At 37.3% G+C, this 14,371-nt stretch overlaps 1 protein-coding gene across 2 annotated transcripts; it reads right to left on the bottom strand.

Moving 5' to 3' along the window:
* Window positions 1–2,072: 2,072 nt before the first annotated feature.
* LOC116195568 (protein BLISTER) lies at window positions 2,073–14,083 on the bottom strand. 2 transcript variants are annotated; one of them, XM_031524831.1, is made up of 13 exons: window positions 13,537–14,083; window positions 10,892–11,492; window positions 9,956–10,503; window positions 8,727–8,846; window positions 7,992–8,057; window positions 7,069–7,179; window positions 6,328–6,404; window positions 5,483–5,550; window positions 4,501–4,614; window positions 3,952–4,133; window positions 3,781–3,849; window positions 3,031–3,186; window positions 2,073–2,634 (listed from the first exon to the last, which is right to left on the bottom strand). In XM_031524831.1, the coding sequence occupies exons 1-13, from the start codon at window positions 13,600–13,602 to the stop codon at window positions 2,554–2,556; spliced, it is 2,259 nt and encodes a 752-aa protein (XP_031380691.1). In that variant the 5' UTR covers window positions 13,603–14,083; the 3' UTR covers window positions 2,073–2,553. The 2 variants fall into 2 exon arrangements, with proteins under 2 accessions (XP_031380691.1, XP_031380692.1); XM_031524832.1 differs by having other exon boundaries at window positions 3,952–4,130.
* Window positions 14,084–14,371: the final 288 nt, after the last annotated feature.

Below are 14,371 nucleotides of genomic sequence, written 5' to 3'. Positions count from 1 at the left end.
TGGTTTCATTAGCCGAATGACACGTCCCATTTCCCCGTTTGTGGAATTATTCAGTAATTATGACCTCGTGTCACAATTATTAGGGATTTGATGGTAATTATCCGGAACTAACGTACCTAGCATGCCACTAACACGTAACTAACAATTAAACGAAAGGTGCAATTACAAACAATTCCAATAATCGACTTTGAGGTGATAAAAGAGACCGACCTTAACTCGAAGAAGGTAACGGGGAATTCGGCCATTCCCTAGGGAAAGGTGACCGAATGCTCCCTTGACCCAATTCGAGTTCCGAATGGTCTCTCATATCAATTCTAATCGCTCCTTGCATGCGTCAAATATTACACACATGAGAATAACGTACATTTTGCGAAGTCAATGCCGCCATGATCTCGGTTAAACAAGCAAACACGTAAGGCAAACACAAATATCGTATTTAAGGGAATCGATAAAGCGGCATCGGCTCATTCAATAACAAATCGGAAGGTAAATCACGGGAAATATCCGACATCACAGAACGAGAGATCCATGACTTCGGGTGAGCCAAGGGACCTCTCGGCCTCCTTCCATAGAAGATGGCCATGAGCTCTCCTTGGTGCCACCGATCCATGGGACCTCTCCCCCCTAGATCTCGGACATTTCTCGTCATGCCGACATATTACAATCATGGATGAACATTACGAATGCGGAAACAACTAAATCTAGAAGGAGGAGATCGTCATGGACCCGAGAGAGCCAAGGAAGCTCACCGCTCACCGCTCACCATGTGAGGTTTGGCCGGGAGGCTCCATGGTTCTCTTGAGTCCATGTCGGCCTCATCCCCTAGATTCGAGCCATTTCTCGTTATACATGCATATTATACGACAATGAGGGTCTAAAATACGGGAAGCAAACACATTCGAGGAAGGAGAGGACTTCACGTCCTCGGGTAGGCTAGGAAAGCTCACAGCACCCTCCAATGGGTACCAACCATGAGCTCTCATGGCTTCCCCATGCCATGAAGGTCTCTTCCACCTAGACCATGGCTATTTCCAGTCATGAAACATACATTATAATGACATGCGACGTGATGAACGACGTAAGTTTGCATGGAAAAGGGTAAAAATCTAAACTTGCATGCATTTCGATTTATCAACTGCCTTAACGCCCCATAACAAGCAAGTATCGAAGAACCTAACTTCTCTAAGTCATAGAGGAGTTTTACATAGCCTTGGGATGCGAGGAAAGAGCCGGGGAAGTGGTAAGAGAGTCGGGAGACTCGGCTGGACGACAAGGGCAGTGACTGCGGCATCCGGGAGGAAAAGAGGTCGGCACGACAGCTCCGATCACTACATCGAGCAAGGTCAAGTTCCTCGGATTCCTAAGGGACAAATCTAGACGTTCGTGGACAGTTTCGAACGTGCAAGAGCCTGGACAAACCCAAAACGATAAGAGAAAGACCGTCACGTATCCCAACCTTTACATATTATCTTAGAGTAAAGTCGATTTTTTTTTTAGGTATCCTAACGTTAATACTTTGATTTCAAATCTATCTCGTCGTAAAAGTTCCGTCTATTTTTTACTGAATTGATAATGGAATTCCCTATATAAGCAAAAAATTACACCATATATCCCAACTTTTTCATTGTTTCTCAGTTTTATCCTAACGTTTTGATACTTTCTCAATTTTATCCCAACCTTTTGCTTTTTTCTCAATTTTATCTCAATCTTTTCAAAATTTCCCAAATTTATCCCAACACAAAAAAGGTTGGAACAGAATTGAGCAAAAATTTAAAGATTGAGATAGAACTGAGAAACAACGAAAAAATTGAGATATATAGTGTAATTTTTCCTTATATCGGGAATTCCCGTAAAAAATGGACGAAACTTTTACGACATGATAGATTTGACACTAAACTATTAACACTAGGATACCTAAAAAAAATCAACGTTAGAATAAAACTAAGACACAACATGTGAAGGATAAGATATATACTGCAATTCACCCTATTTGCAAAATTCATATATCCTTATGTAAGAAAAGAAAAATGATAAATAATCATTCCTCGCTTTATCACGGTGAAGAAGGATCATGTAAAGAATTGATCCATGTAATCAATGGCACTCTCACTCGAACACAACCCAATCCAATAAGTCTGTCTGCTACAGATGGAAGGAACGTCAACAAATGTTTAATTTGTACTTTCAACCAAATTGTATAAAAATGAGAAAGTCTCCTCATCAACACATACTAATTATGCTTACGCATTGTACAGTTTACCTTGTAACATCTCTCTCTCTCTCTCTCTCTCTCTCTCTCTCTCACTGACCAAAAAAATTGGTACACCAAAACATAGAAAACAACTAATTTTGATATTATACCAAATCGCGAATCTTGTCAACCATCCAATGGGAGGGAAGCCTCAAGAAAACAAGCTTTGGCTATTTCCTTTCTTTCCTCCCTATCTTCATTGCTTTCTTCTTTTCGGGTTTTGGCACATCAGAAAAGAATGGACTTACATAATCAACTTTGAATTTACAGATTAAGAGCAGCACCTCATTTTTTCTGGAAAATCAGAGGAGCTTGCTGCTTCTTCGTCTCGAGGGCCCACCTGGGAAGAGTTTCATTATCCAGCCCAGTACCCTTTCAACCACCTGAAGTGATACAAACAGTGATGAACCAACACGTGCAAAAATAATAATATTTAGAGCCACCCAATGAAAATCAAGCACTTCAAGGAACGATATTTTTTCTCCTCGCCTTAATGTATTCATATGAAAAATGGTAGCCAATCAATATAACAGGAATATTCTTTCTTGTGCAACCAGATATCACCTGAAAGACCACATTTTGTAGGAAAATATGCAGGCCAAAAGTCTATCAACGTTGAAAAGTTATCATGTAAGAGTCCAAAATGCTTCTCTACAGTACTTTTTCACCAGAGACTCAGAGATAAGCAAGCATAGCTATTATGACATACTTAGTAGTGAAATAGTACACAAAAACACAAATCATACGTACAGGGCAAAAGAAAGGGGGGGCAAAAGTACCTCATCACCCTCATCTGCATAAGCAGTATTGTCAAGGACTGCATGAGCATCAGGAAGTTTGGCTGGCATACTACCATTAGCCATACTTTGGGCTGTTAACAGTTCCAATCTTTGTGTCTGAGCTTCGAGTTTTCGAGACAGCTCCCTGTTCAGATCCTACATTCATGAGAAAGTACGGTTAGTGGTGGGGGGGGGGGGGGATCCCCAAAAACGCACATTAGAATGCAATAAAATGAAAAACCAGCCTGTCTATCATCAGTTCAACTAAAAGGTTAGAAGGAACGGGCAACGTACTCTAACTCTACTCAAACACCAGGAATTTGACAGATGTTCCTTCCTTATTGAAAGATACAGGTATCGACATACTAGTACTTAAATAGTGAAAATCCTTTTATTTGTAACGCCCTCATGCGATTAAAACTATATCATTGCACAGCTGTTCAATATCCCCAAAATAAGCATAGTTTTGAGCAGTGGATCCGCCCAGCCAGTTTTGTTCAACTGACCAGTCTATTCTCTCATCGCATGATTTTGCATATTGAACCTGATAAGATCATTGCTTTCTATTCAAGTCATATCAATGAAACCACCTTATCAAATTTTAACGTTCTTAGTCATATTAACACGGTCCTGTTGTTGAAGCCGGGAACCCATGTCTCAAACTGTGCAACACATGGTCCTGTTCTGAGAAATCTGCAAACTCAGAAACACCAATCAATCAGGACTATTTCAAGCACAAGCTAAGAATACCTTTAGTTTGGAATTATCCGATGTTTTGGATGCCAATGCCTTCACTAACTCCTCTTTCTCCAGTGCTAACTGCAGCGAGAAATCACATGTCAATTATTGTTAAACCCAATAACCAAAGCAAACTGAAACTTAGCCAACACATCTCAAAGAAAAAAATATGAAAGATGCCACCTCGGATACTATTGTATTGATGTTCTCAATCATCCGGAGTTGGTCAGGAGGAATATAAGCAAATGAAGCTTCAACATTCAACTGTAAAGTATCAGACAACGACAAGGAACTGGAGGCATCATTGTCGAGAACAGAGCCAGAATGTTCCGTTTGCTGGCTAGACGTGTTGATAGAGGCATCTGCTGTTAAATCAAATATAGAACGAGAAGTGAATAAAACAAGAAATTGCTATTACTTATCAACTGATTATTCAATGGCAAATGGCTTGTTGATATCATCATGGCTAAATATCCACTTTGCTGAGCAGTTATCAAGTAAAACCAAGATTTCAAAGGGTGCAATATTCCAACCAAGACTAACCCAATCTAGCGCAGATTGAAGAGAAAAAAAACACAACATAAACTAGGATGCAATCTAGTTTACCCAGATGAAAGAGACATTACCGAACATACTCAGTTCAAGTCCAATTCCCAAGAAGCCCATAATATATTAAAGATTACCACCAACATGACTATAGCAGCAACTCAGGCACTAGAAATCCATCCTTACCAAGGTCATCAGTCGAAGTAGATATGTCTTTCCTATTGGAACAACTCTGGCTGACTTCAATAGACTTTCCACTGGTAGAAGACTTGCGCAACTTTGACTGCAATACTTTCTTCTCTGGATAGATTGCCAATGAGATGAAAGGAAATGTTAGTGGTAATATAAATAAAAGTAGTTTCCATGAAAACTTTTATCAATTCCTATTGAGATCCTTTTCTCTTCTAGCTCCTTCCATTATGGTGCTAAAGAGGGTATTGCTCTACTCATTTAAAGAGAGAAGAAAGTACAGGCAGTAAAATACAGCAGAATGTTCCATGCATCAGGCTAATTTTTAAGGACCAAAGTCAAATGATTGGCTTTCGGCTGACTCTTGATCTATAATTTTTGCCTTTGGTCTACTTGGAAATTCTCACATGAATCATAAAAACAAGACTGAATTTTTTTTTTAATTTGCAGTTTCTTTCTTGTGTTTTTGTGGTAATTATTCAATTATATACTCTGGTTCCATTCTCTTGTTTTACCTAGTCGCTTGACCTCTTAATTCAATAAAATTTCAATGGATAGCAAAAGAGGAACACGAGGATATAGCAAAACAGGAACATAAGAATATGAAAGGAAACCAATAAGAATAAGAGCTGTAATCAGCCCAAAGAAAGGACGAAACATGAGTAAGTTCATTATTTTTCTTTTTTGGCTCATACTGAGATCGATATTCTTACTCATTGTTTATTGCCTTCAATTTTCTCTTGATATATGAAGGAGAGAACAGGTAGGCATAGCAGCATTTTACATCAGTAAACCACAAAAAAATACGTCATGGAATGTAATGATGAAATTGGATGTCGCTCATTTTGATTACACATAGGTCTATAAATTTCAGCTTCTTTGCTTTCTGCCGTTAAAATATCCCCAAAATTTTCTTATACTCCTTATACAGATTACACTATCTTTTTGGCCTGAATCGCAGTGCATTATTGAAGTTTACCTTCTTGGAGAGCACTGATAGTTGATTGTAAATCCAAACGATCCTTCTCTAGGCTAGACACTTTCTTTCTGTAAAGCCAGGAGGCAAAAGGTCAAAAACTCATCCTCATAAAAAAGTCAACAGAAACAATTACAAGATTATGAAGAAACAGTCGTGAAAAAGGGCAGAAATCATAAGGATGTCCCAATAGCAATTGAAGCATTAAGAGACGATCTAATTAAAGCTTTATAAGCTAAACAAAGAACAATCCTTGACTTCAAAGGAGTTCCAGTTAGTGAAGGTTCCAACTACTCCTTTACGGAGTTAGCAGAATTCATTAACCTAATTAATTAGAATAACAAATGCAGTTTCAAAAGACCAACTAGGCAAGCTCCAAACAGGCAAAAGTTTGTCACAAAGATGCATCACTTTCGACAATTAATTGCTTAACAGTAATCCTTTCTAGTTATATATTGCTCATAGTTTAAAAATGTTGCCACTAGTGATTTACACTGTAGGTGGAGGCTTCTCATTCTGAGAGAAATGCGAATAGGAGGAAGGGAACCGGCAAGGGCTAGAAAATAAATAAGTTCAAAAAAAAGGACGATACTCCCACACCAATTTTCTCTATCCAAAGAAAATGCCATTTTCCCATCTCAGCTTTAATGGTTCGAGTTACTGGGAACTTTCATCTTGACTAATGATTATGTACAAAAAACTGTCATATCCTCAAAAGTGGACTTTCTCCACTGAAATAAGAGAAAAAGACTACTATTGAACAGTAATAAATAAATATATGTAACTCACATCATTTTGCAGGCAAAGGAAATCTCACTTCAAAAGAAGGAATCACAAAGGGGACATACTTGTATGCAGCAATTTCTGCTTGGGAATTCTCCAATTGCCTTTCCAGCTTTAGTTCGCTGGATCTAAGCCGTAGAGCCTGCAGAACTCTTAAATAACTAATTAACAATAAAACTGACCAAAATGGTCATTATAATAGTGTAACCATATAACTGGCTCAGAGAAAATGCACTTGCAACTCGATAGAATTTGAATTTGGACCAAAATGATCATTATAACAATGTATGAACATCGAAGCTGCTTAATTTTGAATTTGGAATTCATTTCTAGCAAGTTAAATTAAGGTTTGATTCTTTAAAATCAAGAGACCTTTTCCAATCTACTATTTTTGAAGTCATTTAAAAGAGTAATTTCTACCACATAACATATTAGTTGTCTTTTCTATTGACTCAGAAGTTAACTTGATTTCCTCACTTATAGCCGATAACTGCTCCTATATAAATAGTCACAATTCCTTATATCTGAGAAGGCTGACTAAAAGAAAAGGTGACTTTAAATAAAGGTTCCTAAGTACAAAACACATGCCAAAAAGGTCTATAAGAATAAACTACATGCTAGGCACCAGAAGAGATACATCAGCACACGCATAGAACCAAAATGCCGCACAACAATTCAGAACTGCACTATGCCATTTCCTTGTTGGTAATTACCATCCTCCAGCTCCTTTGTTTTTTTCTTTTTCTTTCTTAATAACACTGATGGACAACTAGAGAAACTTAAAACATACCAAGCAAGCTCTATACCTTCTCTTCCAAGCCAATAACTTCAGAGGCCAGTAGCTTAGCTCGTTCATCTGCTGCATTACATTCTAGTTGTGCATTAGCATATTCATGTCTGAGGGACTCCAATTCTGCCTGGTAAGAGATCCAAGTAAGCAGAGAATGAGCTATAGCTAATAGATGCAGAGTATTCAAGTCATTGAGAGGAATTTGTCATCTTTGATATGTGGACCAGCACATGCTTATAACATATTGGTATTATTACATCCTTCTTTTTGTTTTTTTTTTTTGAACAGATCCTAAATTTGTCATATTTGATATGTGGACCAATACAATAATATGAATCCAATCACATGTCATGACAACAAGACTCATCAATATAACTAGCTATTCAATTACTGAGCAACAGATTAACATTCAGAGCAATTGCTCAGTGTTTCAGGCACTAAAAAGCTTTCAGGGTACTGTAATATCTCTCAGAAAAAAAGAGGCACCAATCATACTAAGATGGAAGATTAAGGATGAATTTCCACCTTTCTTCTCTCTCCAGATAGTAAATTTCAGGAACAGAACTACTTTTTTAGTAAAATTTAAAATTAAGTCCTATCACTTGGCAAGTTTGACACCGGATAAGTGAAAAGAGAAAATGGAAAAAAAAAGGGAAGGATTCCTTCAATTAAACTACTCTCTTCCCCCTCCTAAACCCTCCTTCCTCCTCAGACTTTCTTATTTGTAAAGCACGGCCTTACAATTCTCTTCATCATTTAAGTAATGTGTGTAGAACAAGCAAACCAGCTTTATCCACCCCCTCTTGTCTCGTTGCCCATACCTCCGGGGAAAGATATGAACTGATCACCAGTTCATGAGCAACCCAAGAAGCAGCAATAAACTCAGGATGCACAAATTCAGTGACGTAAAGAGAAGCACAATATATTTGCTGCACTAACCAATTGTGTGCTGATTTCCTCCTGTAACTTTTCCATATCAGCTTTTAGCTGATTGACAGCACCTCTCTGAAGCAACAAAATGACATAGACAGCAAGCAAATAAAACATAAGCATGGCAATAATAAAACATAAATAAAGAAAACATTCCAATTGTTCTAAAAGATGTTTTTTTTTTCCCTTTTGGTTGTAGTAAGATTTACTCCAAACTCGCATGAAGCCAAGAGAACTGCAATGCCAAAATTATGTAAATAATTCCTTTTTTATCCCACAGCTGTTGAACTAGGTTAATTCCAGAAACTTCAACTAGGTTAAGAAGATATTAGGCAAAGCTTGAGAAATTTTTAGTCAGTACTTTTTGGTGCATTATGCAGAAACTGATAAAATTTAAAAGCAATGCAATCTTGAGGCAGTCTCACAGATGAATATGTTTCTCGCATCAACATTTGTCAATCTATAGACTATACTCTCAAGAACTGTATATCACTCTGTAACAAATGTCAAGAGCAAAATAAATTGTCATCCCGTGTAAATAACTTCACAAAAGACAACATAATAGTATTGGAGAAGCAGCAAATATTACCATATAGACTTAAAATAAATTATTAGTATTTATCAATAACTCACAAACTTAGCTAATTTTGATAATAAATACCAAAGATCTGTAAATGAAATCATTAGTCTGAAGAGGTCAATGAATGAGCAAAAATTCCAACAAGGTCAATATTGAGAGCAAACCTGTTGGTTATAACTATCTGTTAGAGATGAATTTTCAGAAGCTAAAGATTCTGCTAAAGCTCTAGAAGCCTCAAGAGCTCGTTGCAAGGAGAATTTTTCCTGTGTTAGATCTTCAATGTGCTGCACCAAAGGGCAAACAAGAAGCAGAAAGATTGGTATCAAGGTGAAAAGCTTAAGCAAGTAAACAAGCTCAATAAAAAAGTATATCCTATAATCCCAGTATAGGTACATGAATTTTTCGCTCTTCCTTTTCTTTTCTCAATGAGAATGTATTTATATAACAAAAATCTATTACAGATACTTGTTGTCTAAAAACTCGGGACAGAATTCAAAAGCAAAGCATAATGGCTACACAGAAGCTCAGGATCAGCAGCTTTATTTCTATTTATACATATAGCTTCCAATTTCACATTGGGCTGACCAGACACTATAACGCAAGCGTTACTTCCTTTTTTATTCCCATCCCTTTCATTATAAGGCATCATAATGGAGATGATTCAGGAAAGGGAGCCTTCCACTTTAATCGAACAGATTATGTCCTAACAGATCGGTAAACTAAATCCACTGCTTCAAGGAGGCAACAGAAGAAGTCATTGTCAACTCAGCATAGCCAAATGATTAATAATGCAATTAGACAGATCCATCCATAAATTAAAGCTTTACTGGTACATATATAAAATCTCTATCAGCTGAAGTTCGCATATATCTTTTAAACTGTAAGAAAGCTTCAAGCTTAAGGATTATAGGAAGGATGAGATTAGAGAGAAAGTTGTTTACATGTACCAGAAAGCGTAGGTGAGAGAGAGAGAGAGAGAGAGAGAGAGAGAGATGGGCAGAGAGGTGAATTGATGTTATTCTCTACCTAAATTTTCCATGTTACTCCTCATTCTTAATCAAAGTTTCTAAACTAATAATTTGATGTTGCATGGTAATATCATGATTTCACCTTTCAGATCTCCTCAAGCTTTTAGCATAGGTTTTGTGTGACATAATACAGTAAATAAATTTTATTCCTGTAAATCAAATATCAGGAAATATCACTTCCATTTTTGGCAAAATAAAAACGACCATTTAACAAAAACATAAATATAGGACCAACCACAAAGTCCTTGATTTGTGTCCAAAAAACAGATTACTACAAATAGATTTTTCAAACAATTGGTTCAATTGACGATGTTCATGTCCAAAATGTCCAAATGAAAAACTAAAGTGAGGGGACACCTGAGTACCTGTTCTAAGGCAGCAAAATCTTCATCTTGCTTAGGGAGATAAAACTCTGGCTTCTTCTCCACACAACGTCCACCAGCATCAGAGATATGTTCCTCATTACTTATTGCTGTGGTGGAAGTAGCTAAGTTGTCTGTGTATCTAGTCCCAAAAGCTGATTGGCTAAGAGAATCCATGCTGTTTCCAGCATCATTTCCAGAAGTCAACTCCTTTGATTCAGCATATTTAGAAGGAAATGCTGGAGAAGCTCTGGGCACATTGAGAGAATCAAGAAAAGAAGGTCGAGATCTTCGAGGATGTGCCTCACTAATAGGGGTATATAGAGGAGTGTGATCCGAGGAATTGCTATGATCAGAGCTGTAAGCAGCTGAGGAGTACTGGGATGATGTATATGGAGCTGAACTCTGCACCCCAGGTAACCCGCTAAATGAGCTACTAAGCTTCCTTTCATCTATGTCAAATTTCGCAGAATCATCAGATCTAGCGACATCAAACACTAACAGCCCACTTTCAGGAGCAGACCCCTTTGTGCTACTCGGTTGATAGGCCTCTGTCAATGTCAAAATAAGTTAGCTTTAGCTTCGTCTGAGGATTAATGTTTATGTACAATCATAAATAAATTAAATCAAAGTCTTGTTTGGTGATCAAAAATTTCTAGCTCCATTTTTTTTTTTTTGGGTTATACATTCTTACTTTTCCTGCAAAACGTGGAACGATAGGCAAAAATTGTCTTGTGCAAATTAGCAAGTGGTTTTTAGGATGGAAAAATAACAGTGCATTTAATCATAAAGAATGTGAAGAATTTAAATTTAATTTCGACCCATGCAGATAGAAAACTAGTGTTCGTTTCCATCCAGCGGCCAGAACATTTTAATTTATATCTGAAACTACTAACTGAAAGATACAGCAAATGAAACTTCAGGAAGACAAAATATCACCTTCATTGAAAGATGGGCTTGTGATGGCCCACGGAAGCGGGCTTGCATTGGTGGACTTCGTTTGCTGAGGAAAACTGGGAAATCTTTGGGAGTTGACATTATTGGCAACTAAATCAGGAGATGATTCTGGAATCTTGAATGAGAAATCTTTCAAATTGCTGTTATTTTCTATACCTATGGTTTCCTCAATCCCTTTGGAGTCATGGTCAGATGTCAAGCCATAACGGGATCCTCTAAAAATTCCAGAGTCATCTTCCGTCTCCTTAGAGTCTTGATTTATGATGTAATCTACTGGCCCATTGGACCTTGAGATTTCATAATGTTTATTATAAACTTCGTCTTTAGAATGCATATGATCTAAAGTCCTGGAGAGTGTGTCGGCAGTGTCATTTATGGGGAAACCGGAATCTTGTTCAGAAATGTCAGATGGTCCATTATTTATTTCAGAAATAGATGGTTGTTGAATAAATGCATCAGAATTTGCAGAGAGGTTAACTTGCGTGTCTGATGGCCGCTTTTCATTCACTGTAACATCAGCAACATTGCTTGAACTGGACTTCTTGGCTCGGTCTGCCGCTTTTTTCTTCCGGAATTCTTCCAGCTGACAAAATGAATAATCAACAACAATGAGAGGGAGGTGCTTTTCTAGATCATTATTAACTATCCTAAATGCAAGTCATATCATGAAAGGACCACTGACTGTCATGTCCATCTGTTAATTAACATAATAATTTTGTATTCCAGAGGAAAAAAACTCTGACATCCCTAGAGGTCAAATCAAGGAATAGTTATTTGTCAGAAGCATTCTTAGACAATAACACATAAACAAATAAAGAAAAATAAAAAATAAAATAAAGATTCTTCCCGTTTCTGGAAAACTTATTATCATCCTGGTAATGTGGACGAGCTCATGCACATGCAAGAACATACTAAAGCTATTTAACTCAAGATACCAAAGTAATGAGAAGTCAAAATGAAACAAGCAAAAATGCAACAATCACATATTCCTATTTCTGGGTAATCAATTAGAGTATCAAGAGAAAAAACCTTAAAATTCATATCACCAAATAGACATATCTGAAATTTAATGATGCCATTACATTGCAGTTCCAAAATATTTGTATCTGTGATGTACTTACTTTGACAGCTAGGATTAATCCCATTAATCAGTTACAAGCAAAATCAAACCAGTAAGTTCATGTCTTAGCTCTTACACAATAATGCAGACAATTTATAATTTAAAATAAAGTTTTCTCTAAGCATGAATGGTCAGCTTCCTCTCTGATCTAAAGCTACGACATGACAATGGAGAATACTATCATTTTATTTTATTTTTTTTATTTGCTATGTTGCTATGTAATTTTTTTTTTTTATGGTCCACTATAAATCATCATTCAGTTTTACAATAATTATGGTCTTAGATAAAGTCTTATCAAGAAACTGTAGGTTTGAAAAAATGCATACCCTTCTGCATCCTTCAATCAGACTGGAGAAGAGTATCTACTGTATTATAGGCAATGGAGCTCAACTCCTCAATTGACGAATTGCATCACTGATATGAGGATATATTACTTTTATTTGTAAAAAAAGTCAATTTAATAATAATGGCATGAAGGTACCAACTGAGATACATAGCTTTGAAAGCAACAGACCCACCAATATGCAAGTGTTGATAATCAAGACAAAACAATAAGCTTAGAGAAAGATGCACCCACAATAAGAAAGTAACATTCAAAAGCTAAAAGGAAATAGCGGGGCTCCTCTGTTTAGGAATTCAAACGAAAAAGGGTGATATCTATCATGTGCTTGAGCAGCACCTTCTCAAGCTAAATCCCTAATTGCCATGCATTCCCGGGGGATAAGAAACAACAGGGAAAGAAAATGCTGCCTAGCAAATCATGAGACAGATCAAGCAGTTCAGGCACACGCACTTGCACTCTCCATAGCATTTGTAAATGCATAACTGACCAAGTCCTCAGATGTTCTTCTGTTCAGTCCTAAAGTGAGAAAGTTTTAAGAAATGGAAGATGACGCGTCATAGATCTTTCCTACCAGCGTGACCAAGGGATAACCCCACCTCAGTAAATCACAAATCTAGACCTGCTTGATGCAGTAAACTTCTTCACTTAGACATTCTGATGAGTAACATATCTATATATATATATATATATATATATATATTCTCTTGTCAGCAAATGGAAATTGTACGTCCACGTCCAAAAAGCCTCTGCCATTAGAGAGCGACAGACAAGAACAAGCAAACACAAGACATAATTCACCAGACAACCATGTTGTTTCTCAGCTATAGCTAGACCTGAACTGTCCATGCAACCAATTACCGATTACTTTCACAAATACACACATGCAGGAAACCCACTAACTAAGAATGCTGCAAGCATAATTCACCAGAAAAGCAATTCCTCGATTTTTTCACCATGAAGACACCAGCTGAGACAATTCCTCGGATCCCAGATCATCCCAAACAAACATTCTGAACGACTAGCATACACATGATTCCGTGGTGACAATAGCCGGGGACATTGGATCGACAGTAGGTGCAATTGGAAATAGAAAGAAGAAGCGATGTCACCATTAAGTATCCAGAACAGGTTGATTATAATGTAAAATATATATATATATCGTACCCGGCGCTTGCCAGCTGCCAAATGTTCGTGCTTGCGAGAACTAGGCAGCACCTGAGCGGAAGCCATGTAGAAACCCTAATCCTCGTACTCGAATCCAATCAGATCAGCGCCCAATTCCCTATTACCATGGAAGAACTGCCACGCCCGGCCAATCAATAATCGATCGGAATTCACGAAATTAGCAGAGGCCTGCACACAAATCAGCCCACGGCCGGCCAAAATCCAAAACCCAGAAATCGCAAAACGTAAAGCAGTGGGCAGAAGCAATGCAGATCAAGCGTCGGTGTTATTGGAAATATTGCAATGGCGGATTCAAATTGCCGAGAATCGTGAGGGGAGTGTGTAATCAGGGAATGGGTTGAGGATTGAAAACAGAACCCTAAAATTTGGAGGGGAATGGCCGATCTCAGACGGCGGCGGAGGAGGAGGAGGAGGTGGTGGTGGTGGAGGTGGGGGAGGAAGAGAGTTGGAGGATGTTCCTGTCTGAATTTTGCAGATCTCTCTCTCCCTCTTCAATCGAATGTTATTTTTCGTTCGGTTTGCTGCCCCGTCACCAGCAACCGTTAATAATAAGATCGTAACTCGCAAATAATCATTATTATTATTATTATTATTATTATTATTTTCATTTAATAATAATTTTCACTCATACTTTCCATAACCATTTTTATAATCAATTTTTAACTTTTCACATTTATATTTACATACATACATATATATATATATATATTCTCACACATCACTATATTTATCAACACTTACAATCATCGTATGGAATCACATATTATTGTAATTAATGATAGCAAATATGAAAATGAAAAATTACTATTTTAAA

The sequence above is a fragment of the Punica granatum genome, chromosome 2 (genome assembly GCF_007655135.1).
Source record: "Punica granatum isolate Tunisia-2019 chromosome 2, ASM765513v2, whole genome shotgun sequence".
In the NCBI taxonomy this organism is placed as follows: domain Eukaryota; kingdom Viridiplantae; phylum Streptophyta; class Magnoliopsida; order Myrtales; family Lythraceae; genus Punica; species Punica granatum.
This window is presented reverse-complemented; position numbering and strand designations above follow the sequence as displayed.